Source organism: Pollachius pollachius, assembly GCF_949987615.1.
Source record: "Pollachius pollachius genome assembly, chromosome: 11".
In the NCBI taxonomy this organism is placed as follows: domain Eukaryota; kingdom Metazoa; phylum Chordata; class Actinopteri; order Gadiformes; family Gadidae; genus Pollachius; species Pollachius pollachius.
In genome coordinates this window covers 18,597,315-18,624,585 of record NC_136944.1, presented here as the reverse complement: position 1 = coordinate 18,624,585, position 27,271 = coordinate 18,597,315, and the positions used below count along the sequence as shown (strand labels likewise).

Genomic DNA, 27,271 nt, shown 5'->3' with positions numbered 1-27,271 from the left:
CATGGGCGTCGAGCAAGGTAGCGTTTACCAGGGATGAAGACAGGCCTCCAGGAAAGCTCCAGTAGCATAACTGAGGAGACAGTGGCCCCATCAGGCCAATGACTGTCAAACCATTCTCAAGTCAAAGTTTATTTGTCCAAACCTTTATCGTAATTTGCTGCCTCAAATGGCTCCAAAAGAGGACTAATTTTAGAGTAATTAAGCCCTTATTTGTGTGTCTACTGCTTCCATGCGTTGTTTAAAGTGCTTCTCATCGTGAGGCATAGCTGGGTTTATTGTGTTTAAACTAAGCATTTTACTCCGCCTTTGCCAGGAATTATTATTTTTGTCTTCCTTGGCTGTGAAGAAAACGGCCGTGATCGAGATACCAAACATCATCCATTTTAGTCAGCGTGCTCATTAATAACAACTAATTACATGTGACCTTCCTGTTATCACTCGGTGCAAAACCATCGAAATATCGTGTAATTCAAGATCTCCTGCAATTAGCCTGTATTGTCTGCGCGGGCCTCGTGTATACAGTTTAGAAATCCATCATATGGAACCTTTACAAGGTAGAGTAAACAACCAATTTCTCAAAGCCACGGCTACTTCTCAAGCATATTTATAAACGGCCCGCTTCAGACGTTGCACACAGTTCGTTATGAAACCTGAAATGTTCTCAACCACAGGAAGAAAACTTTTTTTGGACAGCAGATCTTAATTTGCCCAGAAATATCGCAGCTGTCGACAAAAGAAAAATATACATGTTTCATTTTGGAAATCACAGACAGAACATGAGCATGCTGCCAGTGTGCAGCAGTAATAACCAAATGATTGCCCCTGGCAGGAAATGACACGCATGTCATTCTTGGGCATCACATGGTAAAGCTGACTTGCCCAAAACAGGCCCTGCCAGGAGCAGCAATATTGAACACAGATCTCTCTATGTTCGCAACAGGTTAGAGTAGCAGGGCCTTGGCAGACATCCCTTGCTCTCATTATTTTCCATCTATTTCCCTAAATGTTCTGATGCCATCTCTAATAGCCAGGACAACCAACAAATCACAAACTGATCCTCAATCAGTGCTCCAGCTTCTATACTGGATGTTGGCAGGCGAGCTCCAACCAGATAGATGATCTCAGGGTGCATAGGGTGCCATTCTCCACGGCTATTAAATATTATGGGCTGCTCGCGGATTGATTGGCATACGTTGGATATGAAACGACGGGTAATAAATTAAAAACAGAAAACGCAAAATGCACACGGTGTACGATGATTCGCTATATGTATAGCATCGTTGTGTCTTTGCATTATGTGACAGAACTGATGCTTCTTAGCAGTACAGCATGTGTTGCTGGACGTTGTAACGGACATAAAACTATAGCATTCAGCTGCCTCCTCGGTTTTACTGCGAGGGCATGTACTGCCCAGAGGCCTCTCAAGAGATGGACGGTAACCCGGCCAGTTTCTACCCCTCTTTGCTTCACCTTAACCACCGAAGGGGTTTTGCAGGACAGACCACTCAATCTAAAAAAAATAAAGGCAGACCATCCGGCATTTATCCCAGCTATTATTCATTCTTATAATCAGGGTGCGATTTGCCGGTGGGGATGGTGGGGATTATCCCCCCCTCTGGTTTACACGTCCTACCCTCTGCTGAATTATTTTTATCCTCGGTGGGGATAAAAATTATCCCCCCCACCCAAAGTATTTTCACCATTACATCGTAATAATTAACAACCAAAATACACAGGGTCCGTCTTCATTTTGAAACATTTTAAAATGTTTCTCAAAATTATCCCCCCCTCTGGTTTTTTCACAAATCGCACCCTGCTTATAATGGATTTGAGCCTTTCAAATCAGTGTTCAGTCACAGCACTGTCTCTAACAAGGCCTCGGTCCGCATGCCTGGTGGACTGATTTATAGCTCCGCGCTCGATGACTTGAGACATTAATACACTTCTCTTTGACACGGCCCTAGTTATGGGCTTAGCAAATGCAGGGAGGGGGGCCTTCCCTTCCCTGGGGGGGGGCGCATGGAACCAGACTCAATTATTTGAACTGTGAAACCACCACAAAAGGCAACACTCGGTGTGTATATTATCAGGTTTCGCGTTTCACCGTCGCAAACACCAGCACTCGTCGTCAGGACAATATACACGGGCCGAGTGTTTTCAGGCCGGCGTGGGGGCTCTTAGCGGCTACACTGATTATTTTACCCCACCGCCGGGGGAACAGCTGATGAACTCTCAACTCTCACCACCCGCCCCCCTCCCCCATCCCTTCCCTTCCTTCGGCTAAACCCTGTCTGGGATCCCAAGGCCGCTCCACCCCCCCAAACCCCCTCCCTCCATCACTGTACTCCACTCCACTCTGGCATCCATATCTGTGGAATTACAATGGTGGATAAATATCATCAAGAGCAATCAGTACGCGTGTGTGCATGTGTGTGTGTGTATGCGTGCGTGTGTGTCTTTGTGTGTATTTGTGCTGGGGGGGTAGACAGCACAGGAAGACATGTGAAACTCGACCCCGACCCCCGGGGGCCTCTGAGGGCCCACCATCCCGATGAGCAGGAGGCTGGAGGCTGAGACTGGGACCTCCACCTGGCCCCCCACAAAACGAACCAAAGGGGGGGGGGGGGGGGCAACGCATGGGCCGAGGAACCAAATAGCACACCCAACCCAAGAGCCAACGTCGCTGCCCAGACCGCCTCCCACCGTCCACCCACACCCTCATGACATGTTGCGCTGTCCCATCCTTTCCCTCCTAATGACTCCATCATCGCCCAGGTGGGGGGAGAGAAGGAACACAAGCCTTTATCCCGGTCATTCTAATCTTGTGACAGGCTGGCTGTCAGCGGGCTCCATTCCCAGTGCCAGGGGCCCTCACTGGCCCCTGGCACTGGCCGTAATCACTGTAATCCACCGGCGGTATCCATGGTAAAGAGAACCGCTCGCACGGCCATTATCTGGTCACTGCCGGAGGAACAAAGACTGTCAGGAAGAACGAGGGAGGAGGAGAGAGAGAGAGAGAGAGAGAGAGAGAGAGAAAGGGAGCCAGAAACAAGGAAAGAAAGAGACGGACAGATCAAAAAAAGAAAGATGATGGCATTTAACTGTATTATATAACGCTTGTATCCGTAAACCGGGCAGCATCTGTAGTCATTAAAACGGTAGTTTTAATGTTCCAGCTCCCCTGCAGTCCATCCTTCTCGCTAGGTTTAATAGGTAGAAAGGTAAGGAAAGGCCGGTGGCTTAAGGGGGAGTCTGACTCTGTTTAAGTCCTTTTTTCTCTGCACCGTTGTGTGTTCCTAAGTAATGCAGGGACGTGACCCCAAAGCCAGCAAAACCAAAGCGCTAATCCCTCAAACAGGAACTCTTGGGAAAGTGGGAACAGCTGAGGGTCTCCCGGAGAGCTGAGGAATGGGGATCCGACCCGGTCAGTCTTTGAAAAACCGCTTTGGTTTGTGTTGGAAACACTGTGGCTGATAGGCAGAGGTAGAGGAGACTTCCCTTCGGACTGGAAGATAGAGCCAGAACCTGCCGACCCGAATAATGAACCTTTCCGACGTTTTCCTGAACGTATATATTTACAGCAGTGTGAATAGAATAGAATGGAATAGCTTCAGGGAGCGATAGCGTATCAAGTTGCAGAGTACTTCCTAAATGTCTGGGCGTAGGACAAAGCAGCAGAATGTTTCTGCCTCAACTCCCCGTACATTGTATTCTTCGGCACAGACAAATCGTGTTCCAGATTCCGAAACGTTTTAATGCAAGCAGAAAACAAACTTGGGAGATATTTGTCTGGCCTCCACCGCTGTATCCAGTGTCTGCCGTTTTGTGGAAATAAGTTCTCCCTCTCACTGTGTGAACACAACAGTGCACCTGACACCACCGTAGCCCTGCGACGCCTCAGCCGCGGCTTCTTATTGTTATTTGGGAAATGCTAGACATAGTTTCGGGGTTTCTCAGACACCCTCTCACCTTACCATAACAATCCCATTTAATATGCGGTTATTTTTGCAGCGCAAGTATGACGGAGCCGTCTGCCCCGTCGCAGGCCAGGCTTAGTGATGAAACCCAAGCCCGGGAGAAGCAGGGGGAATGGGTAAAGCCGGGTTAAGCTGGATTCCTGGGCCCTAGTGAGACGTGAGCGGCCCGCTCGGCCAGCCTGCCTTGAAGAAAAGAAATAAACGACTAAAGGGAAACAGGCATTCGTTCTAATCTAGGGAAGTCCTTGGTTTGCTGGACATTTTTGATACTTTCATAATCTAAATCGTTGTTGTTGTCGGCATTCCTCCGCCAGACAAAGATATGAGTAAATAGTTTCGAGGTTAACTAATGACTAATGAGTCTTCTGTCCAGAGCAAGGAAAAGGGAAAAGAATCCTAACAGATATAAATGTTCTTTAGGCTTTCAGAACAGCCAGGGAAACAACCCACCTGAATCCCAGGGTCCCTGTGCTGTTCTGCCACGCATGTTCCCACTTAAGTTGTAATTGTATTTTTGCTTCTCACGTCTAATACATCAACAGTGCGGCACTTCACGTAATTTCTTCCTTGTGTTTGAAGACCAACTAAAGTGTCCGGTGTGGGGAGGAGGGCTAACCGTTAGCTCCTGACTAACTCCCAGATGTGAGTGAGTATTGACCCAATGGCTCAGTCACAAACAGCGCTTTGGGCAAGGCGAGAACCCACATGAAGTCTCTTACTGTCCCAGTACCGTGACCGACCTGCACATACATCTCCAATGACGTATTCATTAATATACACTAATTTGATAATATAGCAATAACAGCAGCACCCCCAAAGGCTAATTTAAGAAAACATTTACGCAGACCAGTCAATTAAGCAAGCATAATTCCCCATGGAAAATACAGTAGCCTCTAGGTGTGGTTCCTGGGGGTCATCAGGGTAATTCGAGGGACCAATCTAGTACTGAATCGTTCAAATGTTGGCTATCTTTCTGTCCCCAGAGCGCCAGGATGGCGTCATCCGGATCCTAAGGGTAAAGGCGGTGAATGGCTCGCCTAAGAAGGGTTTAGTACAGATCAATGTAGAGGGGACGATTCAAAGGTGAAGGTTTAAATAAAGAATCTAGGGGGGAAGGTAGAGCAAAAATTGCGATTGCTCTGTTTTGCGATAGCAATAGAAACAAAGTGAGTGGTTGGAGGCTCTGATCTCAGGGCAGCCAGATAGAGAGTTGTTTGCGTTGAGGGGGACAATTTGTGAGCTCAAATGAAAAGTAAATTCTATGGGAGTGCATAACTGCGGCCACTCCCGTGTGGTTTCTTCTCCAGCTCTATGATTTTTCAACACTTTGAAGAGAAGGTAGGCTACGTGTGACCATTTGAATACATTGTGCAGCCTCCATTCACAACATAGGACTACTGTTTCCAATACAGCTCAGTCCAACTCGTCTTCTATCAACCCATGCACAACGTGGCCACTTTCCTTCCAATGTACCTCTAGTACCCAAGTTATCCCGGGGACACAAACAACAGCGTGGAGAACAAGCCTCTGAGTTACCATGGTGTACCGCTGAGGATGGCCATTGTGGGTTCCTCTGAACTGAGAAAAAGGGTGAAAAGCTGTTGGGGGGGGGGGGAGGGTAGTTTCAGCGAGGGATCCTGGCGGGGGGGTTGGGGGGGGGGGATTGCTCGTTCGCGTGACCTACGGTACAGCGGCCGCTAGGGGGTGCCCGCGGCCCCAATTACTGCCGCGGCCAACATACAGTGGGGCAAAAAAGTATTTAGTCAGCCTCCAATTGTGCAAGTTCTCCCACTTAAAAAGATGAGAGGCCTGTAATTTTCATCATAGGTATACCTCAGCTATGAGAGACAAAATGAAAAAAAAAAATCTAGAAAATCACATTGTCTGATTTTTAAAGAATTTATTTGCAAATTATGGTGGAAAATAAGTATTTGGTCAATAACAAAAGGTAATCTCAATACTTTGTTACATGCCCTTTGTTGGCAATGACAGAGGTCAAACATTTTCTGTAAGTCTTTACAAGGTTTTCACACACTATTTTGGCTATTTTGGTATTTTGGCCCATTCCTCCATGCAGATCTCCTCTAGAGCAGTGATGTCTTTGGGCCTTCGCTGGGCAACACGGACTTTCAACTCCCTCCAAAGATTTTCTACGGGGTTGAGATCTGGAGACTGGCTAGGCCACTCCAGGACCTTGAAATGCTTCTTACGAAGCCACTCCTTTGTTGCCCGGGCGGTGTGTTTGGGGTCATTGTCATGCTGAAAGACCCAGCCACGTTTCATCTTCAGTGCCCTTGCTGATGGAAGGAGGTTTTTACTCAAAATCTCACGATACATGGCCCCATTCATTCTTTCCGTCACACGGATCAGACGTCCTGGTCCCTTGGCAGAAAAACAGCCCCAAAGCATGATGTTTCCACCCCCATGCTTCACTGTAGGTATGGTGTTCTTTGGATGCAACTCAGCATTCTTTCTCCTCCAAACACGACGAGTTGAGTTTTTACCAAAAAGTTCTATTTTGGTTTCATCTGACCATATGACATTCTCCCAATCTGGTTCTGGATCATCCAAATGCTCTCTAGCAAACTTCAAACGGGCCCGGACATGCACTGGCTTTAGCAGGGGGACACGTCTGGCACTGCAGGATTTGAGTCCCTGGCGGCGTAGTGTGTTAGTGATGGTAGCCTTTGTTACTTTGGTCCCAGCTCTCTGGAGGTCATTCACTAGGTCCCCCCGTGTGGTTCTGGGATTTTTGTTCACCGTTCTTGTGATCATTTTGACCCCACAGGGTGAGATCTTGCGTGCAGCCCCAGATCGAGGGAGATTTTCAGTGGTCTTGTATGTATTCCATTTCCTAATAATTGCTCCCACAGTTGATTTCTTCACACCAAGCTGCTTACCTATTGCAGATTCAGACTTCCCAGCCTGGTGCAGGTCTACAATTGTGTTTCTGGTGTCCTTTGACAGCTCTTTGGTCTTGGCCATAGTGGAGTTTGGAGTGTGACTGTTTGAGGTTGTGGACAGGTGTCTTTTATACTGATAAGGAGTTCAAACAGGTGCCATTAATACAGGTAACGAGTGGAGGACAGAGGAGCCTCTTAAAGAATAAGTTACAGGTCTGTGACAGCCAGAAATCTTGCTGGTTTGTAGGTGACCAAATACTTATTTTCCACCATAATTTGCAAATAAATTCTTAAAAAATCAGACAATGTGATTTTCTGTTTTTTCTTTTTTCATTTTGTCTCTCATAGCTGAGGTTTACCTATGATGAAAATTACAGGCCTCTCTCGTCTTTTTAAGTGGGAGAACTTGCACAATTGGTGACTGACTAAATACTTTTTTGCCCCACTGTATATGGACCGGCCCAATGGGAAAACTCCCGATCTTCCCGATGGCCAATCCGCCTCTGGTTGACTGTAATACAAGCGTACACGTAAGCAACGCGCACTCCCTAGGTTGCAACATTGTTGCGATTCCATAGCTGAGGAGACGAGTCGACCGTTACATTGGGATTGGGATTGAGGACTAGAAACGCCATGGATGCAGACGCGCAGGAAGATATTTTCGGCAGGGGGTTCGTTGGGGGGAGTATTATAGAGTTTATAGAATTCTAAAGATACAATGTTACACAGGCTCTGTATTTTGCAGACCACTTCAGAACTTGTTCGTCGTTGTTGTGTCTGGCTGTGAGTGTGCGTGCATGCTATGAGTAGGCTGAATCGCAATCGCGTCAAGACAAATCTGATTGGCCAATCAGCTAACCAAGCCATCCTGGATAGTGTTCCTATAAAGCTCTTGCCTTTTGTCATATGCACAGAGCTGAAATCAATTTACATTTTTAGTGTGTCAATTTGTTTGAAATGACATGAAATTTATTTTGTTGCACGTATTGTTGTATATGTTTAATGAACAATACACACAATGAAAAAATGTTTTAAGAGTACATGTTGCAATCTCTGCCTCCCCCTGGTGGCTTGTTGGGGAAAATATGTTTGTGTGGCACATGGGTGTGACAAAAAAGAACAGGTGTGTTGTGGGTAGGAAGAACGTGTGACCGCGGGCGAATCAGTTGGAGTCATTGAAGGAATAAAGCCGAGTTCATTTTTCGTGCAACCAACCAACGTCTCCCTGTTTGTGCTTCGGCTATGTCAACCTGGACCACTAGACAAACAAGTTACCTGCAACGAGCCAAGTAATTAGTAGAGACCAGCTCGCTCCCAACTACGGTTCGGAGCGTGGAAGCTGAGGAGGTAACAACATCTTTCTCTCTCTCATTCACTCACGCACGTTATGTCTTTTTCACTGATCCAAGCACTGCAATACAAAAATGTGATGTAACTTGTAATTTTAATAACTTTGAAAACAAAGTACTTTATTACTCTTACTCAAGTAGGTTTTCCAATTGGAACATTTACTTTTACTCAAGTAGATTTTGAAGGAAGTAATTGTACTTTTATTTGAGTAGCCTTTAGTTTTTCAGTACTCTACCCACCACTGCATCCACCTCGGGACCCGCTCACACAAACTCCCTTCTCCATCGAGAATAAAAACATTCGATAATCAACTCCTTTCATTGCACGAGAGAAGGCGACTCCTTACTACAAAAAAGTAAAAAATCGAAACCATTGATTACATTTCTGGATATCGTTTACATTAAGTGCCAGAGCGCACACCGCGGCTGCTTATCCAGGCAGGCTAGCGGGTGGTCACTTGCATGATTTACCTTTCAACAAGGGCCCTGTGCTCCCATTTGACATTGTTATGCTAAACAACTGCTTTGGTAGAGAGGAAATCAAATTAAGGAGCCTGGCCAACCCTTTATGCTCTGTCCTTATCATGTCGATCACCCTGATCAGAAACACATTGAGCTTCTCTCCCTCCACCCGAGAGGGCCAGAGTCCCTCTAACCTGGGGGCAGACGGGCATTTCCTGAGCACTCCATCACGGATGTCGCCTCCTGTCCCCTGGTAATGATGCAGCAAGTCAACAGATCACATCCTGGGAATGGGCGTGTCATTGTGTGCGTGTAATGTTGATCACTGCTGATGCGTAGATGCGTCCTCCCAAGTAGGTAAGGTTAAGAGCAAATGATAGCAACACAAATTTAAACGGAATGACAATCTGAAAACCAAGGTGGTTATTTTAATTAGGATTATATGTTCAACAAATTCTATGAATACAATTAGAATTTTATGATTGACAGGTTGGCATGAGCTAAAATAAAGCATCCATTTGGTATGATGTGTAAAGAATTCTCCAAATTCTTAAAGATTATATGAATATGAATAAAGATATCTTAAAAATCTAAGTGGAGTAAATAATGTAATCATGCAAACCATTTAAAAAATGTAAAATGGTTGGAAACAGGGTTAGAAGTGTATGAGTTAAACAAATACCTAGTGATAAAGTTTGAATACGTTTGAGAAAAAAAAATAGCTCAGCTGTGTGTGTGTGTAACTTGGAAAAGTGTGTTGACTTTATTCGAGATAAGCTCACAAAACGATGAGGCTTGTACTCCGCAACTAGCCTCTAGGCATATCAACGGGGGTCTCCACAAACAAACGCCTGATACATAATCATATTTCCAATTGATTAATAATTTTAGCAACAATGAAACAAGAAATATTCCAACGGTTTAACCTTAACATTGTGTTCTAGGTTAAATTTAGAGGTTGTTAGGCTCCGCAATGTCCGAAACGGTTAGCTTTTGTGAGAGCCACCTTAGGCTAGAGCGGGTGGAATTCTAGCCTCAAACAAATGAAAAAAAATAAGCAGGTATGAAATTAAAAAAGTAGAAATGATATTTAAAATCTGTTTAGATATATTTGAAGATCAAAGTGTGTTGATTTGTTAAACGTTCTAAAGGATGGTTAAAAAATTGAACACATTGCGAAGTCTGAAGTAGTTGAAGTGTCAAAGAATGGGCAGATGGATTTGCCGTCCTCCTATTATGAAAATAACATTTTAAAAGTTGAATATTTTTAGCAGTTCAAAATATATATTTCTTGAACGGATTGTCCTGCAAAAGCAGGAAATGAGAAAAAGAATAAATCTTTTCTTGTTTTCTACATTTCTAACAATACCAAAATATATATTTTGGAACTGTGTCACACTCATATTCAACTGCTTGCTGCAGGTCAAAACCAACGCCATCTCTCATGCATGCTTTCTCTTTCTTTTCTTCCTTTCGCTGTTCATCAAAATAGAATGTCCCCATTTTCTGAGCTGTTCTGGGACAGATATCCCTAATCGATCACTTCAATCGATCTCTGACTGCTGTTCTCCTGTTTGAAGACCACACTGAACTTCCAAGCCTCTATGCACTGGGAAAGGCAGATCTCTTCTGGGAACAAGTCTTCCACCTCAGGAGAAACATCCAGGTATTTGTGCTCCATGTAGGACACCACCGTGACTTTCAGCCTGAAATGACAAGAGGCCGTTATTAAGGAAGCACACCACAGACGTATCCACTGAAGACTTGGAAAGCAATGTCCCATGTCTTACATTTGCTGTAGACACACACACACACACACACACACACACACACACACACACACACACACACACACACACACACACACACACACACACACACACACACACACACACACACACACACACACACACACACACACACGGTAACTGGGCACAGATACATGTGTGTGTCTATCTTGAAAAGTAATTAATCCCAGATCGACCAGGAGCCGGTCTGAGTGTCCCGGTCCGCTCACCCCCAGTCCGGTCGGTACTCGTCGGGGGCGTTGGGGTTCTTCAGCTTCAGGAGGAGGAACTCGTGCATCTCCAGCAGGAAGCCGTCGGCGACGGTCTTCACGAAGAACCCAGACAGCAGCCTGCGGTCCTCTTCGCTCAGAGGCAGCTTGTAGTCCCCGGGGAACGCCGCGAACGGATCCTGCACACGTGCCGTAGCATATCATATACTTTAAATGTACTGTAAATATATAAAACAAGTTAAGTATCGAACCATAATTGTTTGTGTTCCAGCTTATATTCATATTGCATGCTTATTTTTATTCCAATATCCTTCTATTCGGATTGTTTAGCCATTAAAAAAATGTAAAATGGTTGGAAACAGATGAAGTGTAGGAGTTAAACAAATACCTAGTGATAAAGTTTGATGACATTTGAGATCAAACATTATAGCTCCGATGTGTATGTGTGTACAGCAACAGCTGTAAAATATTACTTCCTGTGGGATGAATAATGAATCTGAAGGAACCTATCCCCAGGACTTTCTCCAGCCCCCTGGTGTGGTTTGATGTGCGTCGGGGCTGAACGGCCGCCTTACCCCCTTGAGCCGCATCATGTTCTGGGACTTGAGCGAGGTGAGGAGCTGCCACAGCGCCACACAGTGCCTCAGCCTGCACACAGTCAGGGCCTGCAGGGACGGAGAGACGGGCACCACTGAGGCTCCATCAGCCATCCCAGAGCGAGACGCCCGACCTCACTGTATCTGTACTCACTGGAGGTCAGGCCAGGAATCCCTCAGCAGACAAACAACCACCATTACATCCACCTCCCCTCTGGATGCGGACCCAGACGATGTCATCATAGATATTTCAGTTGCTTGGTGAATGGACCTGCTTTTAACCGTTCAGTTGACCCTTGTACTTGGACATTTTAGACTGCTTCCATCATGCATTTGATTGCTGTCCAGTACTTATATAAGAGTAGAACCCCAGATGTGAGAAATAAGACATCTGGTCCGTCCTGCATGTCTTATCTGCACTGTCACCTTGTGCCATGTGAACCACGTTCCTCACGTTAAAATAGAGTCCTTTGACTTTCATTGTATTTCGAGGAAAAGCGACGGACTAGGAGTAACAGGCCAGTGGGAAATGTGGGCCAGAGGACCGATTCATGGGCCTTAAGGCTTGTAAGCGTTTAGTTTGAATGTGTCTCAGCTGGACTTGTAACAACTGGACGATCGGAGCGCTGGACCACCACCAGAAGTAACCGCACAGTCGCTCCCATCTGGCCTGGTGCCAAAACCAGATAGCTGTGGCAACTGGCTGGACCCAGACACCAGGGGGGAAGTGACTGACTGCCTGACTGACCTTGAGGACGTGGGGGGCCGTCTGCTCCTTCATCTGCAGCACCTCCTCCAGGTAGCAGGACAGCTGCATGTGGGGGTCCCCCCCCGTCATGGCCAGGAAGCCCAGGGCCACCTCCAGCGCGGTCAGGGCCTCGCACACCTCGCTGTACGACTGCAGCTCCGCCGCCAGGCAGGACGCCGTCCGGCTCTGGAGAGCTTCCTGTTGGGTTGCACGCCATTAGTGTATTTCTGAACGCCGTGAGGTTTAGAAATATCTGTTTGCTTCGGATAATCAGCTCATGACCCCGTCAATCCACACACCTGTTCTACTTTCCCTTTGACGTCCTTCAGAATGATCGCGTAGTCCCGCTCGTGTCTGTTCACCAGGGTCGGGATGCCCTGGAAAGACGAGCAGGAAGTCAGCACGGCGGGGCCGACGTGTTACAGAGGGGACGGCGTTGTTGGCCCGCGTAGAGTGGAGCGGAGCCCCGCCTCCCTGCACTCACCTGGAGGGTGATGATTGGCCGGCCCTGCAGGAAGTGGGTGAGGACCTGCTGCTGGATCTTGGCCAGGTCGTACTCGTGCAGCGTCTCCTTGCCTCGCTCCAGGCTGTACTGGCTGTTGGCCAGCACCAGCGGCATCAGCTCCTGGTCCAGCTCGTAGCGGATCACCTGCTGGTCCGTCAGGTCTGCAGGGCTCACCTCGTAGCTGGGCGGGAAGGGGGTAGATGGGGAGAGACACACGGGGGAATGGTGAGGAAGAGAGGCTTCCTCTCACTGTGACATATATATTCATGAGTATAAATATATATAAATGATGTCCAAAATGCATCGACAACACAGACTGGAAAGAAACAACTCCCCACGGCTGACGCCCTCTCTCGAACTATATATACGATAACAAAGTGACCCTATTTTATTTATAATTTTGTATCTGTTTTTTCTCTGTGCTTTGTTGTATTTCGTATTTTCCGTAACGTGCAAAAATAAATGATAAAAAATATATATTACAAAAAGAATATATAGTCTATTGCTACAAGCAAACTACATGCGTTTACAAACTTCCATTCTACATATACATCAAAGAGTCAAAAATTAAAATACAACTAAATCAATCAAACAGACGGTGTGATTCTCCAATGTACACGAGCCCTGCTGGCATGCTTCACAGCAAGAAGGCATGCTTAGCCTTCCAGCAGCAAAACATGCTCTCTGCGTGTGCCAACAGCGCCCCCACCTGGTCTGTTCTCCGGTGTGCTTGTCCACACATGTGATGATCTCATTGTGAAGGGCGATCAGGTAGCTGACCAGGGCTGTGGAGCACAGGCCTGGGCCCTGTCTCTGTGGCAACAGCAACCTGAAATCACTGTTCAAGTCCAGGTCTTCCTTGCACAGCTCTGCCGGGATCTTAATCTCTCCTGGAAGACAACATAACCGTGTTGAGGTCCTTTGAGCCAGCTAGTCAGTTCAGATAAGTCACGGTCAGTTGATGGTAACGATCGTTTGGTTACTAGACAGTGAAGGTAATACATCAGTTACTAACAGACTGAATTCCGTTTACCATTTGTTGCCAAGGAAACCCTGAGTTGATTCCAGGTTGTCAGGAAGATGGTGATGCCTCTCTTATACCGATCTCTCAGTGAAACTAGTAAAAGAAAAACAAGATGAACTGAAGTCAACACACGCAAACTAGGCATTGGCAAAAGGCAGTGCAATCTTAGTAGTTGTTTCTATAAGTATTATTAATTTGTATATTTTGAGAGTTGTTGTGCCTCTGACAAAACACTTTCAGTACCTTGTTGAATGTTGAGAAAGTCGGCGATAGTTCTGAAGGGCTGGTCGCTGATGTTCTGAAACTTCTTCACCAGGTCCTTCTGGAGTGTTAGGATGTCTGGAAGGAACTTCACGAAGCGCAGCTGTGCCTCCTAACACAGCAAGAAACCACATGTGTTGCCATAACTTTCAACTGAGTGATATTTTTGTATGCTCAATAACTTAAACACAAGGTTTTGTGAATACCAGAGCACACCATTACAAGTGTTGGTGTGACAAGCATGCTTATTGGTATTGTTGGCCAAAAGGTCAATTGTAGTAGGTCAGTGGCATCCATTTCCTAACATCTTGACATGACGATTGCATTACAATTGCCAATAAACGTCATTATTATAGATTTTTATTGACAATCACAATTTAGTAACAGTTATAATTGTTTAAAGATTCTCCTTGAAAATGTACCTACAAACATATTTGTCCCAATTCATCAGTTTTAAAAAGTAGAGCTAAAGCCAATCCTTTTTGTTATCTCACAAAACCATTTTTATATTACTAGAAAGAAACAAAACCAATTCCGAGCACATTTAGTCCTGTGTTCCAGCCATTGTGCGTGAAGAAGGTTAGTTCAAGTTAGTGTTCACATCTCCGCAGGACATATAGTTAGTTCAAGTTAACGTAATCTAAGTAGTTGGTTAGTGTTCATGTTAACATCTTCACATGACTGAGTGTTTATGTACACATCTCCACATAGCAATAGTTAGTGTTAACGTTAACATCTCCACAGGACTCCTCACCCTCTGGAGGAACCTCCAGAGCAGGGGCAGCGTGTCTTTGCCGTCGTGCTGCTCCACGATGTGGGTGAGGCTCAGCAGGGAGAGCTCCTCCCTGCAGCTCCACACCGCCTGGCCGTGGATCAGGGAGCCGCGGGGCAGGGAGGCCAGGAAGAGATGCGGGTCACAGAACATAAGCCTGAAGACGGGGTCACAGGACACACGGGCGTCGGCCCGGACCAGGTCGTTGGCCTCCTTCAGCCGTCTGTCCAGGTGCTGCAGGAACAGTAGTGGACACACACACACACACACACACACACACACACACACACACACACACACAGGACTCTTTGAAAAGCACAGAACTCCCCATCTAAAGGGTTCCAAAGTCGGAAGTCTACCTGCAGGCATCCTTGAGCAAGATTCCGAATCGCTACCTACTCCTTCAGGACGTGTAGCTGAAACTAATGTACTGGATAACAGCTCCTGCCACATGACTAGATAGTGAGATAGCAACATACCTTCAGTTGAGGTATGATGATGGTGTTGCTGACTGACATCTCCCAGCCGTTCCTGTAGTCTTTGGTGGAGAGATGGTCGTCATAAGCATCAGGCCCTGGGAGGAGAAGTCAGAAGTTTCGACAAACGCTCATCTAAGGTAGAACAAACTTAGGGCCCTATCTTGCATCCAGCGCAATTGACTTTCTACACTGACGCATGTGTCGTTGCTAGTTTGCAACTGGCGCAGAGCGTTATTAGGGAATGATCTTGCGCCCCAAGGGGCGATTCGGTGAAAGGAGGAGGCGTGTTCTGGCGCAAATGATCCCTGGTGCTATTTTGCAGTTTCAGAAAACAATTCCCCCACAAAGCAGGAAATACCTGGTTTAAAGTCAGTGGCGCGTTGTTCAGATGCTATTTTAAGGGCGCATACATAATGTTGCTAGTGCACCTCGCGCATACACTTTGCTTCTGTCATCTACCTAGCCACACATTCTTGGTAAATTATTTGGGAAAGAACAGCTGATACAGCGTTAATAAGCTGTACTTTTAAATCAATGCATCTGCGAACACCGTACAGCAAACACATATTTTCTTGACACAGACATTGTGTACAAGCCCATAACCTTTAGGATTGATGAGTATTTGATCGTGAAACAACATTGTTTTACCCCGAGTTAGTGTTAAAAAGAATGAATGAATGGGGGCGAGTGTGTGTGTATGTGTAAAAGAAAAAACACCCAAACCACACCTACGGGTAATTAGGCTACTTCAGACCAACCCTTTTTAGATTTGCGCCGGGCGCAAAAGTAATTTATCCGCCGGAAAAATAGCAACATCGCCATAGAACCGCCCACAAAGCTACTTGCGTTTGCCGCTTCTCACTTACGTTTCAGTTAAAATAGGGCCCTTAGCGTTTTGTGTAATTTGTTCAGAACAAATTTGTCATAGACAGACAAAGACTGGTCTCTCCAGGTCAAACATGTTAAATGTATGTGCTACAATAAACGGTTAACACATCAGAAATTAGGGACATCCCCAAACAAAGGTAATTTGATTACCTGCACTGAATTGAAAAAGAAAAGCAACTGCATTAACTGGTGATTCCCTAGAAAAGGCACTGTTTTCCAGGGGACACTGTACTAATACAAGTTCCTCAAATGTTACAGAAGGTCCACCTCTTAGTGCCATCCTTACCTTGTTGAGCCTGGTGTTGCTCAAGCAGGCTGCAGAGCAAAAGGTGAACCGTTTGGATGGTGTCGTCCGTCCCCTTCCCCAGAGACTTGGTCAGATGCTCCATGTCCTTCAGCAGGTGGGCCAACAGGAAGGCTCCTGGATCCGCCACCGGAGGTTTGATGATCTTAGCGATGAGCTGCAAACAGACGGATGTGTTTTTGATCGATTTTGACAAGCAACATAATAAGAGCCACCTTCATTAGACTGTTAGACTGTAGACTGTAGTCACTGTAAGGAACATAATACTGTAAGTCATAACTGCATTTTTGTTTTTATACCTTAAAACAACGTCAACTTCCGTGTCCAATGGGACTGTGCACATGAAGTAGCATCTTTCTGATCCCACAGGCCTGTGTTTGAACCCCTGCATGTGGTCGGGGGTGGGACCTCCAGCTACAGTACCTGTTGGTTGATGCTGGCTCCAAACAGCATGGCCATGTGGGTGAGCATGCGCATCAGGGTGAAGGGCCCTGGGGCCATGTTCTTGGTGTCCAGGGTGTCCGGGTTGTCCCTGCGCCCCGGGTCTCCGAGGACGTGGCCCGTCTGGGTGCGGTCGCCCCTGGGGGAAGGCGCAGGAAGCCCCAAATAAACTGTTAAGTAGTCTATTGTACATATGTGAGATTTCCCCACAGGCCGCCCATGCTCAGAACGAATGCATGAAGGTATTGTTAGACCACCGAATGGTGTGTGTGTATGTATGTATGTATGTATGTATGTATGTATGTATGTATGTATGTATGTATGTATATATATATATATATACACACACACATATATATATATATATATACACATATATACACACACATATATACAGTGGGGCAATAAAGTATTTAGTCAGCCACCAATTGTGCAAGTTCTCCCACTTAAAAAGACGAGAGAGGCCTGTAATTTTCATCATAGGTAAACCGCAGCTATGAGAGACAAAAAAAAAAAAAATCCAGAAAATCACATTGCCTGATTTTTTAAGAATTTATTTGCAAATTATGGTGGAAAAGAAGTATTTGGTCACCTACAAACCAGCAAGATTTCTGGCTGTCACAGACCTGTAACTTCTTCTTTAAGAGGCTGCTCTGTCCTCCACTTGTTACCTGTATTAATAGCACCTGTTTGAACTCCTTATCAATATAAAAGACACCTGTCCACAACCTCAAACAGTCACACTCCAAACTCCACTATGGCCAAGACCAAAGAGCTGTCAAAGGACACCAGAAACACAATTGTAGACCTGCACCAGGCTGGGAAGTCTGAATCTGCAATAGGTAAGCAGCTTGGTGTGAAGAAATCAACTGTGGGAGCAATTATTAGGAAATGGAATACATACAAGACCACTGATAATCTCCCTCGATCTGGGGCTCCACGCAAGATCTCACCCTGTGGGGTCAAAATGATCACAAGAACGGTGAACAAAAATCCCAGAACCACACGGGGGGACCTAGTGAATGACCTCCAGAGAGCTGGGACCAAAGTAACAAAGGCTACCATCACTAACACACTACGCCGCCAGGGACTCAAATCCTGCAGTGCCAAACGTGTCCCCCTGCTAAAGCCAGTGCATGTCCGGGCCCGTTTGAAGTTTGCTAGAGAGCATTTGGATGATCCAGAACAGGATTGGGAGAATGTCATATGGTCAGATGAAACCAAAATAGAACTTTTTGGTAAAAACTCAACTTGTCGTGTTTGGAGGAGAAAGAATGCTGAGTTGCATCCAAAGAACACCATACCTACAGTGAGCATGGGGGTGGAAACATCATGCTTTGGGGCTGTTTTTCTGCCAAGGGACCAGGACGTCTGATCCGTATGACGGAAAGAATGAATGGGGCCATGTATCGTGAGATTTTGAGTGAAAACCTCCTTCCATCAGCAAGGGCACTGAAGATGAAACGTGGCTGGGTCTTTCAGCATGACAATGACCCCAAACACACCGCCCGGGCAACGAAGGAGTGACTTTGTAAGAAGCATTTCAAGGTCCTGGAGTGGCCTAGCCAGTCTCCAGATCTCAACCCCATAGAAAATCTTTGGAGGGAGTTGAAAGTCTGTGTGGCCCAAAAACATCACTGCTCTAGAGGAGATCTGCATGGAGGAATGGGCAAAAATACCAGCAGCAGTGTGTGAAAACCTTGTAAAGACTTACAGAAAACGTTTGACCTCTGTCATTGCCAACAAAGGGCGTGTAACAAAGTATTGAGATGACCTTTTGTTATTGACCAAATACTTATTTTCCACCATCATTTGCAAATAAATTCTTTAAAAATCAGACAGTGATTTTCTAGATTTTTTTTTTTCATTTTGTCTCTCATAGCTGAGGTTTACCTATGATGAAAATTACAAGCCTCTCTCATCTTTTTAAGTGGGAGAACTTGCACAATTGGTGGCTGACTAAATACTTTTTTGCCCCACTGTATATATATATAAAAAAAATCAGGTGCATGAGTACGCTGCACTTACTGCTCTCTAGCAGCCGTGAAACCAGCCACAGGTCTGTGGTTGGTCCCTCCGATTTCAGCGCCACAGTCAGGACAAATGCTTCTTACCCAGGGTCGACCACACTATAGAAGTAGCAAAAGCAATCATGAGCAGCCGAAAAGACCCAGAGAGTTGTTATGCTTAGCAGTTTCCTGCTGCTTGGAGGGATCTGAGAACAAAATCTAAACAGAGGTGCAATATTGGCTGTGTGGTTAGAAACAAACAAGCCTGAGCTGTACACACCTCTCCGATGGCGCAGGGGTGATTATTTGGACAATCTGTTGGGAAAGGGGAGAAAACGGAATTACGTTTTTAACTGACACCCATTTACACATGAGATTGTGGAGCTCACGTCTTTGACTTACAGTACCACTGCACCGGTCCCATGGCCTGTTGAGCTACAAACAACATGTCCTCTGGCATGGTGGGCAAGAAGGCTTGCTGCACCAAGACAAAGACAAAGACATTAATACAAAAATGAATATAGTATATAATGAATAAGTTCATATTTGCATACATAAATCAATACTAAATACGATGCACAAAAATAAAATGTATATATTATATTATTATCGTTTAAATTGTTTCTTTGATGCACACGGATTAGCAAGATGCCTCTAAAGAGAAACTAGCTAATGCACTCACTCGCATGTTCCCTGTTGACAGTGCCAGGTTCTGAAGGGGAATGAGAATCCGCTGGTTGGCGCAGAGCAGGACCGAAGCCATGTGGACCGTCAGCTCCAGCACCGCAGAATGCCCCCTGGGGGCCCCGGGTACAACGGCCAAGGCCCCCAGGCGGTTGGCCACCAAGGCCTTCGCAAAGTCCTTGAACTCGTGATCCAGGAGTCCGCAAGCATCGATGTGAGTCACCAAGACTCGGCATTGCTGGACGGGAAATGTGTACAATGAGACACAGAAACATAAGCAAAGAAGAAGCAAGGAGGGCATGGCATACGTTCGTGATGCAAGGGCGTACCTCGGGTGTGGGATGGTGAATACCGTTGGCGTTTCTGTAGAGAGAGGTGACTTCTCTAAAGAGGGCCAACAGAAGATACACCGCCTTCTTTTGTGGCAAGCACGTGCACGTCTAAAAAGAGAAAAAAAATAGATGTTTCCAGAGAGCATAGTAGTTGACATGAGGGGAAACAAAGCTTCAGCGATGCTTGGTTACCTCGTACGCTTTATCCAGCACATCCACTTTGCCCTCCATCAGCACCGTATCCAGAGCATCTCGAATGGTCTTGTAGTCCTCTCCGCACACAAGGAAATGATCAATGGGGCTGCCTTCTTCACTCTTCAAGAGACAACGGGAGATGGCATTCGGAGTGCATCATACTTCCATTATTATAATACATTTCCAAGTAAATCCGCAATAACAGTCTGACAAATGGGATGGATTCTTCTGATTATGAACTTTATAGGAGGAGAAAATGTAAAGTAAAAAACTTGATTTGTTTAAAAAAAATATCTAGCTTGGAATGAACAATGAGAATATGGGTAATTACTAAAAAATAATATAATAATACTAATACTTTTTTTTGTTACACAGAAAAAAAAATACTGAACATGGCCGGAGGTCAGAGAGCAGTACCTTTTGAAGAACTTCTTTAGGGAAGACCCAGTGCACACCCTCCACTTTGAGGAGACTCTGGACAAACTCCACGCCGCGTTGAGTGCAGATCTTGCGGATCAGGTAGACGCGGAACCAGTCGTTGTTGCTCTGACTACACAGCGCCATCACAGCGGCCAAAAAGTCTTTGATTGCGGCCTGACCTTCACATTGGGCTCCTTATGTGCAAAACATTGAAGAGGGAACGCATAATACATGAGACAGATACATGTGATTCAATTTTGATTCTCGTGGTCAGAATTCAATTCAAAAATCAACTCTTGATTCAGAACATATGGGAGCCAATTTCACTGCACTAAGAAAGGTGGTGTGGAATCACAGCAGAGAAACGTGTGTGCAAGATTATGACGTTTTGATATTTTAAAAGTTATTCAACTGATTGCAATAATGTTAACACACAAAGGCAAACGTAAGAAAAAAAAAGAAAACTTTCAAAATTTCAGAATAAAACAATTGCGGTTGACAACAACTCCTAAGACAGATACAGTCAGATCAAGAAGGAATCTATGTAGGCATGGCGATCACACACCTTCCATTTGTTGTACCAGCAGAGTGGCGGCCATGTCCAGGCCCATGCGCACCCTGGCCACCTGCTGCAGATGCTCAACAGTAGCGCTGTCTGGGCATGCTGCACGTGTGCAGCTGGACAGAAAGGCCCTCTCGTCCTGCAGGTAGGCCTGTTGCTCGGCACCGGAACGGAACTGCGTCCGCTCAAACATGGAGTCCTACAGGAACAAAATTGGGGGAAAGAAACTCAGCGATACTTTTTTTATAAAATAGGCTCCTATCGCAATGTATGTGTGAATCTTATTGTACAGCGAATCAGTACATTTTAAAATCAAAACAAATATTGATTGAAAAGCATAAAAACAAGCAAAAATATAGATATTCATTGAACAGCATACAAACAAGCAAAAATAGAAACCAAGGTGAAACAACTCAAAGTATATGTATGCCCTCATCCATACCTCCAGGCAGTTAATGTACATGGAGTACAGTTCGGTTTTATCAGTGTAATCCAAGATGATGCTTTGCTCCACCTCCATCAGATCCTGCTGCAGATAGCCTTTCACATCCTCAAAGCTATAGAACAACAGTTAAAAGATGCTATGGATTATATCAAACAACAACGTTGAAATTAATCTCATTGGCCCTTTTCTCAAAGACGCAGACAGACTGGGGCAAAAACTTTTTTTCCCCCTCTGTTTTTTACTTGGCAGCGTTTCAGGACTTTGTACGTAAAGACGGACCCATTGCAAAAACGCATCTAGCTGTAGAAACGCTGTAGTACATATTCAAGGCCACTGTGTGGCGCTGGTTCTCCACCAAAAAAAGTAGAAGACGAGGTGGAGCATGCGCATCAAGCCTGCGCACTGTATACAAACATACAGTCGAGGAGGAGAAAGCAGTTAGTAATTAAACGTATGAAGGGGCTGTATTTAAAGCTACAAAAATACTATAAATCGAATCAAACAAAACAAATTTGACGGAACAATAACGTTGGCAAACTGGTGGGTGGGCGATGACGTCATTGTTTGCGTATCAGGCGTCCATATGCATCCTTTTCTCTTTATCACCCTGGGCCCTGGTTTCAAAAAAGTATCCGGATCCGTCTGGACGGTCGGCCCAAACGCACAAGACTTCTGCGTTTTCACCAAAGAAATCGTTTCCTTGTGGACGGGGCATAGGACTCCTCCTCCTCGACTCACCTGAACTTCAGCAGCAGTTTGAGCACAAAGGAGCGCACCACTGGGTTTTTGTCCACCGACTCGTCAAACGGTGAGAGGACCTTGGTCAAAATTTGTCGATCCCCTGGGCAAAAGGACATCATCAAATCAATAAATGAGAAATGAATATAAGAGGTGGTGCAGGATCTTCTCAAACACCTACAGCGATTGCATTATCCAGAGTGACTCTCAGGGGCAGGTAGGGGTTAGGCATCTTGCTCAAGGATGTCTACAGGTAGACCATGGACATTGGAGATTGAACCCAAAACTAATTGCTGGGTGTCACCCTAAGCCAGTCAAGAAAATTATATTTTATATATCCCTTAACCACAGTTACTCAGAATCAGAATCAGAGTTACATTAGCCTAAATCGTAAATGTCAGGGGAATATACTTTTTTAATATTGTAATAAATTACTTCCTAAGATTTCCTAAACAATCAATCACAATTCCAATTGAGAATACATCAGGGCCCTGAATATGGTAAGCATATAGAGGCCATCTCCCTTAAGAAGTGAGCAAAGTTTTGCGTTAATATCTAAAACAATTGCGTCACACTGCAAATCTGGAAGACAGGCAAATTAAAGGAAGAACGCAGGAACAACTCGGCACTAGAGTACCCTGCCTTCAACAGCTTAGATGAGTCACATCTGGCCCTGGGTTACCTCCGAATATAGGGAGGGGTTCCGCCTCCAACATGACCAGTGACAGCAGATAGTGGATGATGGCCGAACAGGGCGGGATGTTGTCCTTAAAACACATGGTGGAAACCAGGTCTATGAAGAAAGCATTGCACTGCGTCCTGAACTTGGCATGATGATTGAATTGAATCCTTAAAAGGAGAATAATGACAGAGTAGTTTAGTTATAGTATTAGGAATTTTTAAAGGGGACATTTTATACCACCAGGTGGTATAAAATCCAGCACATCTATCCAGCACACATCTAGGTGGACAGGCCCACTTCTGATGTAAGAAGTGGCCGATTTTCAAAACGGCTTGTAACGGCTAATCACAGTCACACCTGGTGGTATAATGTGTCACCTTTAAGAGTTCTCAGATAGAGGAAATCAATGTCCAACATTTGCGGTAGGTGAAGCCCTTATGTGTCTTCTAAACATGTTTGTACCTTATTTCCTCGGAAGGCGTCGTGGAGAAGTCCTCAGGAACAGGCTGCTTGCACAAGGGACAGTACATCTGATCAGGGACCAGCCAAGGTTTGATGCAGGTCGAACAGTAGATGTGGTCACAGGGCAGGCTGAGGGGATCTTTAGGGTCACTTATACACACAGGGCAGAGTTGGAGGCCAAACCTGAGAGAGCACACAAGAAGTGTATCAGATCCAAGGTTCCAGACGAGTACGAGACTAGACAATACAGTCCAAGTAGGTGCAAGATGAGTCCATACCTGAAGATACTTTGTACCACCTTATCTTTGCAGGCTTTGAGTACACCAATCACCTCCTCAAATGCCTGCTGCTTTTTGAGATCTGAATTCTTCTTTAGTGTCTTGGAAGAGGAACGATGACATGTACGTTACCAGATGGGAATCCAAATGGCTATTGCATGAAGTGGTCTTGTTAAAAAGGAGTCAAAAGGAATGTCTGTATGTTCAGTCGACACTAACCTGCCCAAGAATTCTCATGTGTTCCAGAACCAAAGGATTCAGATTTATCTCGGCCTCCTCATCTCCCAGCAACAAGTGCTCCACAAACAGCGACATGGTAAAAATGCGGTTCCACCCAGTCCTAAACAAAACAACATAATGAAGGACGAAGAACATTAACAACCATCAATATTAAGTATTACTATTCAAATAAATATAACAGATCAACATGTGAACCTGCATTACAGTCCATATTCCTAGCCTAAAAAAGCAAATATTTTCATCCTAAATGACAGCATCTTTTACCGAACTTACCGAACCATGCAGACCATTGTCTTGCTCTTGTCTCCATAGTGCATCACGCTGTCGTGAGAGCATATCAACTCAATGGGAACATGGAGCTTTTTCACCTGTCTAAGCCAGGCTTGCCTCTGGCCGTCAGTTTCCAGTTGTGTGGATTCCAGAAACTCAACACAGGCGATGGCAGCATAGATATCAAGAACCTTGGAGTGGGGAAAAAACTAATCAAACCAACATTCGGAAGTCCATAAGGGCCCATATATCACAAGCATGGAACCAAATCGTGCTTTAAGGGAATAGATAAGACACAAAAATCTTCTTCCAAGTAAAAGAAGGTAAGTAAATGAGACGTACCAGCTCTACCCTTTCCTCAGCATGCTTGTTCAGGAGGACCTGGGTAATCCTAGGCTCAAGGTTGACCATTCTGGCGAAGTTCTGCAGTCGGTTCTTAAACTCGTAGTAGGCAGCATGGACCCAGGGAAGAGAGGTCCCCTCCTTATGCGTCTCCATTGTCCGCGACTGCATCTCATTTACACAGCAGTTTAATGCACTGCAAAGGAGCTAAATCAGTGGACAGTAAAAGAGAAGAGTATAAATACCTGAAGCACTTCAAGCAACCTCAAAGGAAACTTAAATGTTGCCATGGAAAGGGATTTTCGATAAACCAAACGACAACCTGAAGGTTTTCCTGGGATCTAACATTCATTGTCATGGAGATAAAGTCCTGCAGGTATCTCTGGAAAAAGTCGGACTGCATCTCCAGGCTTGCTTTTGCGATGGATTGGCCAAGGTGAGTCTTCCAAAATAACTCATCAAACTGACCCTGCGTTTGGCCTGTCAACAAAGACCAAGGTAAGTCAGGATTGGCTTGTGGAGACCGACCTGTCTGCCTCAACAATTAACATAGAGTATTTGTGTGCTGCATGATGTTACCTTCATGCTGGAGAGCATAAACCCAGAGCTCCTCTAGGTAGTCCCTTATCCTCCAACTGAAGGGCATGCTGCAGCTGATGTTCTTGTCTAGAGCAAAGCAGTTTTGCACGAGGATGGTTCTTGTTGCAGAGCTGTGACAGAGAGAGCATGATATGCAAACTGTATCCATCTATACACAATTTTATCCCTTAAAATACAAAGATATGATAAAAGTAATAAAATAAAATAAATAATCATAATAAATTGCAAACCATGATTACTTGCATGACTGGGACAACCTACTTGAGATCAATTGTCAGCGATGGCACGTCCAAAAGCTTCTCTTTGCCAAAGACGTCAAGCCACAACGTCTTGAGAGGCTCATTGCAGTCAACCAGAATGTCCAGATTTTGATCTCGGTCGATGATGGAGACCAGCTGGGCTAGGTAAGGAATGACAACCGCCTGGACACGCTTCCATAGTGTGTGCCTGTAAAGCCCAAGAGGTGAAAACGGCTGTTTTAAAAGCAGGCTTTATCTCCTTGGTTCCGTTTGAACTGTACAGTGCATACCATTATACATGTTTCATTCGCTGTACAAAACCAAAATGTGTGGATTGTGAAGTGGTACTAACCTTAATTCCAAATTAATCTGGGACTTCAGGACCATAAAGTGAAATCAAATGATAAAGGACAGACAAATATGTTTGACTTACCTGAATGTTCCTCCTTCCTGTAGGGCATCAATATTTGAGGCCTCCTTTATCACCCAGTTGCTTTTGATCAACAAATGAGGGTTGCAATTCTGGGTCAACAACAAGGAGTGAAGGCGCCTCTTCACAATCTTAAGAAATTTGCCTGAAAAATCCATCGAAAGGATTATAGGTCAGTGTTACCACAGAAGTCCGCATGTATAATCTGAATCTAAAGAGGGCGCAGAGTTGGGACAACCTCTGAAGTCTTCGTTGTCGTTGAGAAGGGTCAGTAAGATTTCCACTCTTTTAGTACTGCGGTAGCCGTTCTCCACTTGGTCCCTTAGCATGCCCACTGCACTCTGCACACAGCTACGTAGCAGAGCTGTGGTGTCCAGGACAAAGTCCCATCCCTACAGCAGGTAGTTAGGACAGAAGTCCGGTAAGAGAAAATCAGAAGTTTAAAGAAAAAGGTCACAAATTGGGGATGGGAATAAACCACATGGAATAAGGGGTCTGCAAAATTTTGGGGTGTTTGAGCCATGCCCCCGAATACATTTGTAAAGAAAATTAGTTACAACTTGGTTTCGAACCTCTGTGAAGTTCTGTGATCCATCAGAATACTCCATGTCATCATGCTCCATAGCTGTAAACAATCAAAACATGTCATGCAATATTAAAAAAAGAAAAAAAAAATGCTAAATCGCAAAAGGTAAAGGTAAGTATCACACATGTTTACCTTTGGGCTGTGTTCTGTTTTCGTCAAACAGTTCACTGATTGTCAGGTTACACAAAGCCTTGATATCTGAAGCGATATCCTTGGATTTCCGCAGGTCATCGATATGAACCGATTTCCATCGCCCTTTGAAGAATGAAACAGATCAAACTAGGGTGTATTTTAAATGGTATGATAATAAATCAAGTGCAACGTTTCGTAACCCACTCACCTCCATGAAAGCCAATGTAAGAAGTCCCTCCTTTCATCCTTGGCAGTTTGGTGATAAAGTAGACAAATATATTGTTCTCCACAATATTTTGTTTGATCTTGGTAATTTCATTCAGGGATGAATACCTGGCAACGAACAGCAAAATCCCTTAGTCCAAAGTTATGTTAGTTAAAATAATAATAATAATAATAATAATAATAATAATAATAATAATAATAATAATAAAGAAATATAGACTTGACCTACTTCGCAGATGCAACAAGATGTACACTGTGAGATGCAAAATCACTTTGGATAATGAGGATCTTGTTGCCAGAATCATTGTTTCCTCTATTTTGAGTTGTGAAGAAAAGCCTATAGTGACGACACAATACAGATCATACAATTCTGAACAAAATCATCAGAAAGCATGAAGATCAGATAGTCAGAAGATCACCCCCCAAAGAAATATAAAAGATTGAAGGCTAAAGTGAAAATGCATGCAAACCTGATCTTCTTGAGGAAAGACTGCTCTGTTTCAAACTGCTGCAAGGATAGCAGTTCCACTGTATGAGGTAACTGCTCCAGTTGTTCCAAGTCTGGGGCTGTAAGGAGCCTGGAGAAAGTAGTCACCTGCAAATATCACTTGGAATTAGCAGAAATGTACATAGCTGAGTTTGCATTATATTAAATATAGCAATTTGTATATTAC

General features: G+C 44.9%; 1 protein-coding gene across 2 annotated transcripts in view; it reads right to left on the bottom strand.

Moving 5' to 3' along the window:
* Positions 1-8,973: 8,973 nt before the first annotated feature.
* LOC307082738 (E3 ubiquitin-protein ligase rnf213-alpha-like) overlaps positions 8,974-27,271 on the bottom strand; it is a 42,606-nt gene continuing 24,308 nt past the window's right edge. For both annotated transcript variants that reach the window (XM_079746404.1, XM_079746405.1), the window contains 39 exons: positions 27,068-27,192; positions 26,827-26,934; positions 26,581-26,705; positions 26,373-26,495; positions 26,227-26,279; positions 25,893-26,046; positions 25,658-25,799; positions 25,247-25,432; positions 24,965-25,095; positions 24,708-24,865; positions 24,386-24,592; positions 24,047-24,234; positions 23,753-23,873; positions 23,534-23,634; positions 23,256-23,438; positions 22,794-22,960; positions 22,112-22,214; positions 21,371-21,485; positions 20,932-21,127; positions 20,364-20,560; positions 19,944-20,066; positions 19,749-19,859; positions 19,418-19,657; positions 19,138-19,213; positions 19,016-19,050; positions 18,755-18,855; positions 16,709-16,865; positions 16,268-16,442; positions 15,094-15,188; positions 14,597-14,848; positions 13,825-13,954; positions 13,591-13,674; positions 13,267-13,447; positions 12,537-12,738; positions 12,352-12,429; positions 12,053-12,250; positions 11,284-11,373; positions 10,709-10,887; positions 8,974-10,397 (listed from right to left, as the gene is read on the bottom strand). In XM_079746404.1, coding sequence (XP_079602530.1) covers positions 10,223-10,397; positions 10,709-10,887; positions 11,284-11,373; positions 12,053-12,250; positions 12,352-12,429; positions 12,537-12,738; positions 13,267-13,447; positions 13,591-13,674; positions 13,825-13,954; positions 14,597-14,848; positions 15,094-15,188; positions 16,268-16,442; positions 16,709-16,865; positions 18,755-18,855; positions 19,016-19,050; positions 19,138-19,213; positions 19,418-19,657; positions 19,749-19,859; positions 19,944-20,066; positions 20,364-20,560; positions 20,932-21,127; positions 21,371-21,485; positions 22,112-22,214; positions 22,794-22,960; positions 23,256-23,438; positions 23,534-23,634; positions 23,753-23,873; positions 24,047-24,234; positions 24,386-24,592; positions 24,708-24,865; positions 24,965-25,095; positions 25,247-25,432; positions 25,658-25,799; positions 25,893-26,046; positions 26,227-26,279; positions 26,373-26,495; positions 26,581-26,705; positions 26,827-26,934; positions 27,068-27,192 — 5,565 coding nt within the window. In that variant the 3' untranslated portion in view covers positions 8,974-10,222. The remainder of the gene's footprint in view (positions 10,398-10,708; positions 10,888-11,283; positions 11,374-12,052; positions 12,251-12,351; positions 12,430-12,536; positions 12,739-13,266; positions 13,448-13,590; positions 13,675-13,824; positions 13,955-14,596; positions 14,849-15,093; positions 15,189-16,267; positions 16,443-16,708; positions 16,866-18,754; positions 18,856-19,015; positions 19,051-19,137; positions 19,214-19,417; positions 19,658-19,748; positions 19,860-19,943; positions 20,067-20,363; positions 20,561-20,931; positions 21,128-21,370; positions 21,486-22,111; positions 22,215-22,793; positions 22,961-23,255; positions 23,439-23,533; positions 23,635-23,752; positions 23,874-24,046; positions 24,235-24,385; positions 24,593-24,707; positions 24,866-24,964; positions 25,096-25,246; positions 25,433-25,657; positions 25,800-25,892; positions 26,047-26,226; positions 26,280-26,372; positions 26,496-26,580; positions 26,706-26,826; positions 26,935-27,067; positions 27,193-27,271) is intronic.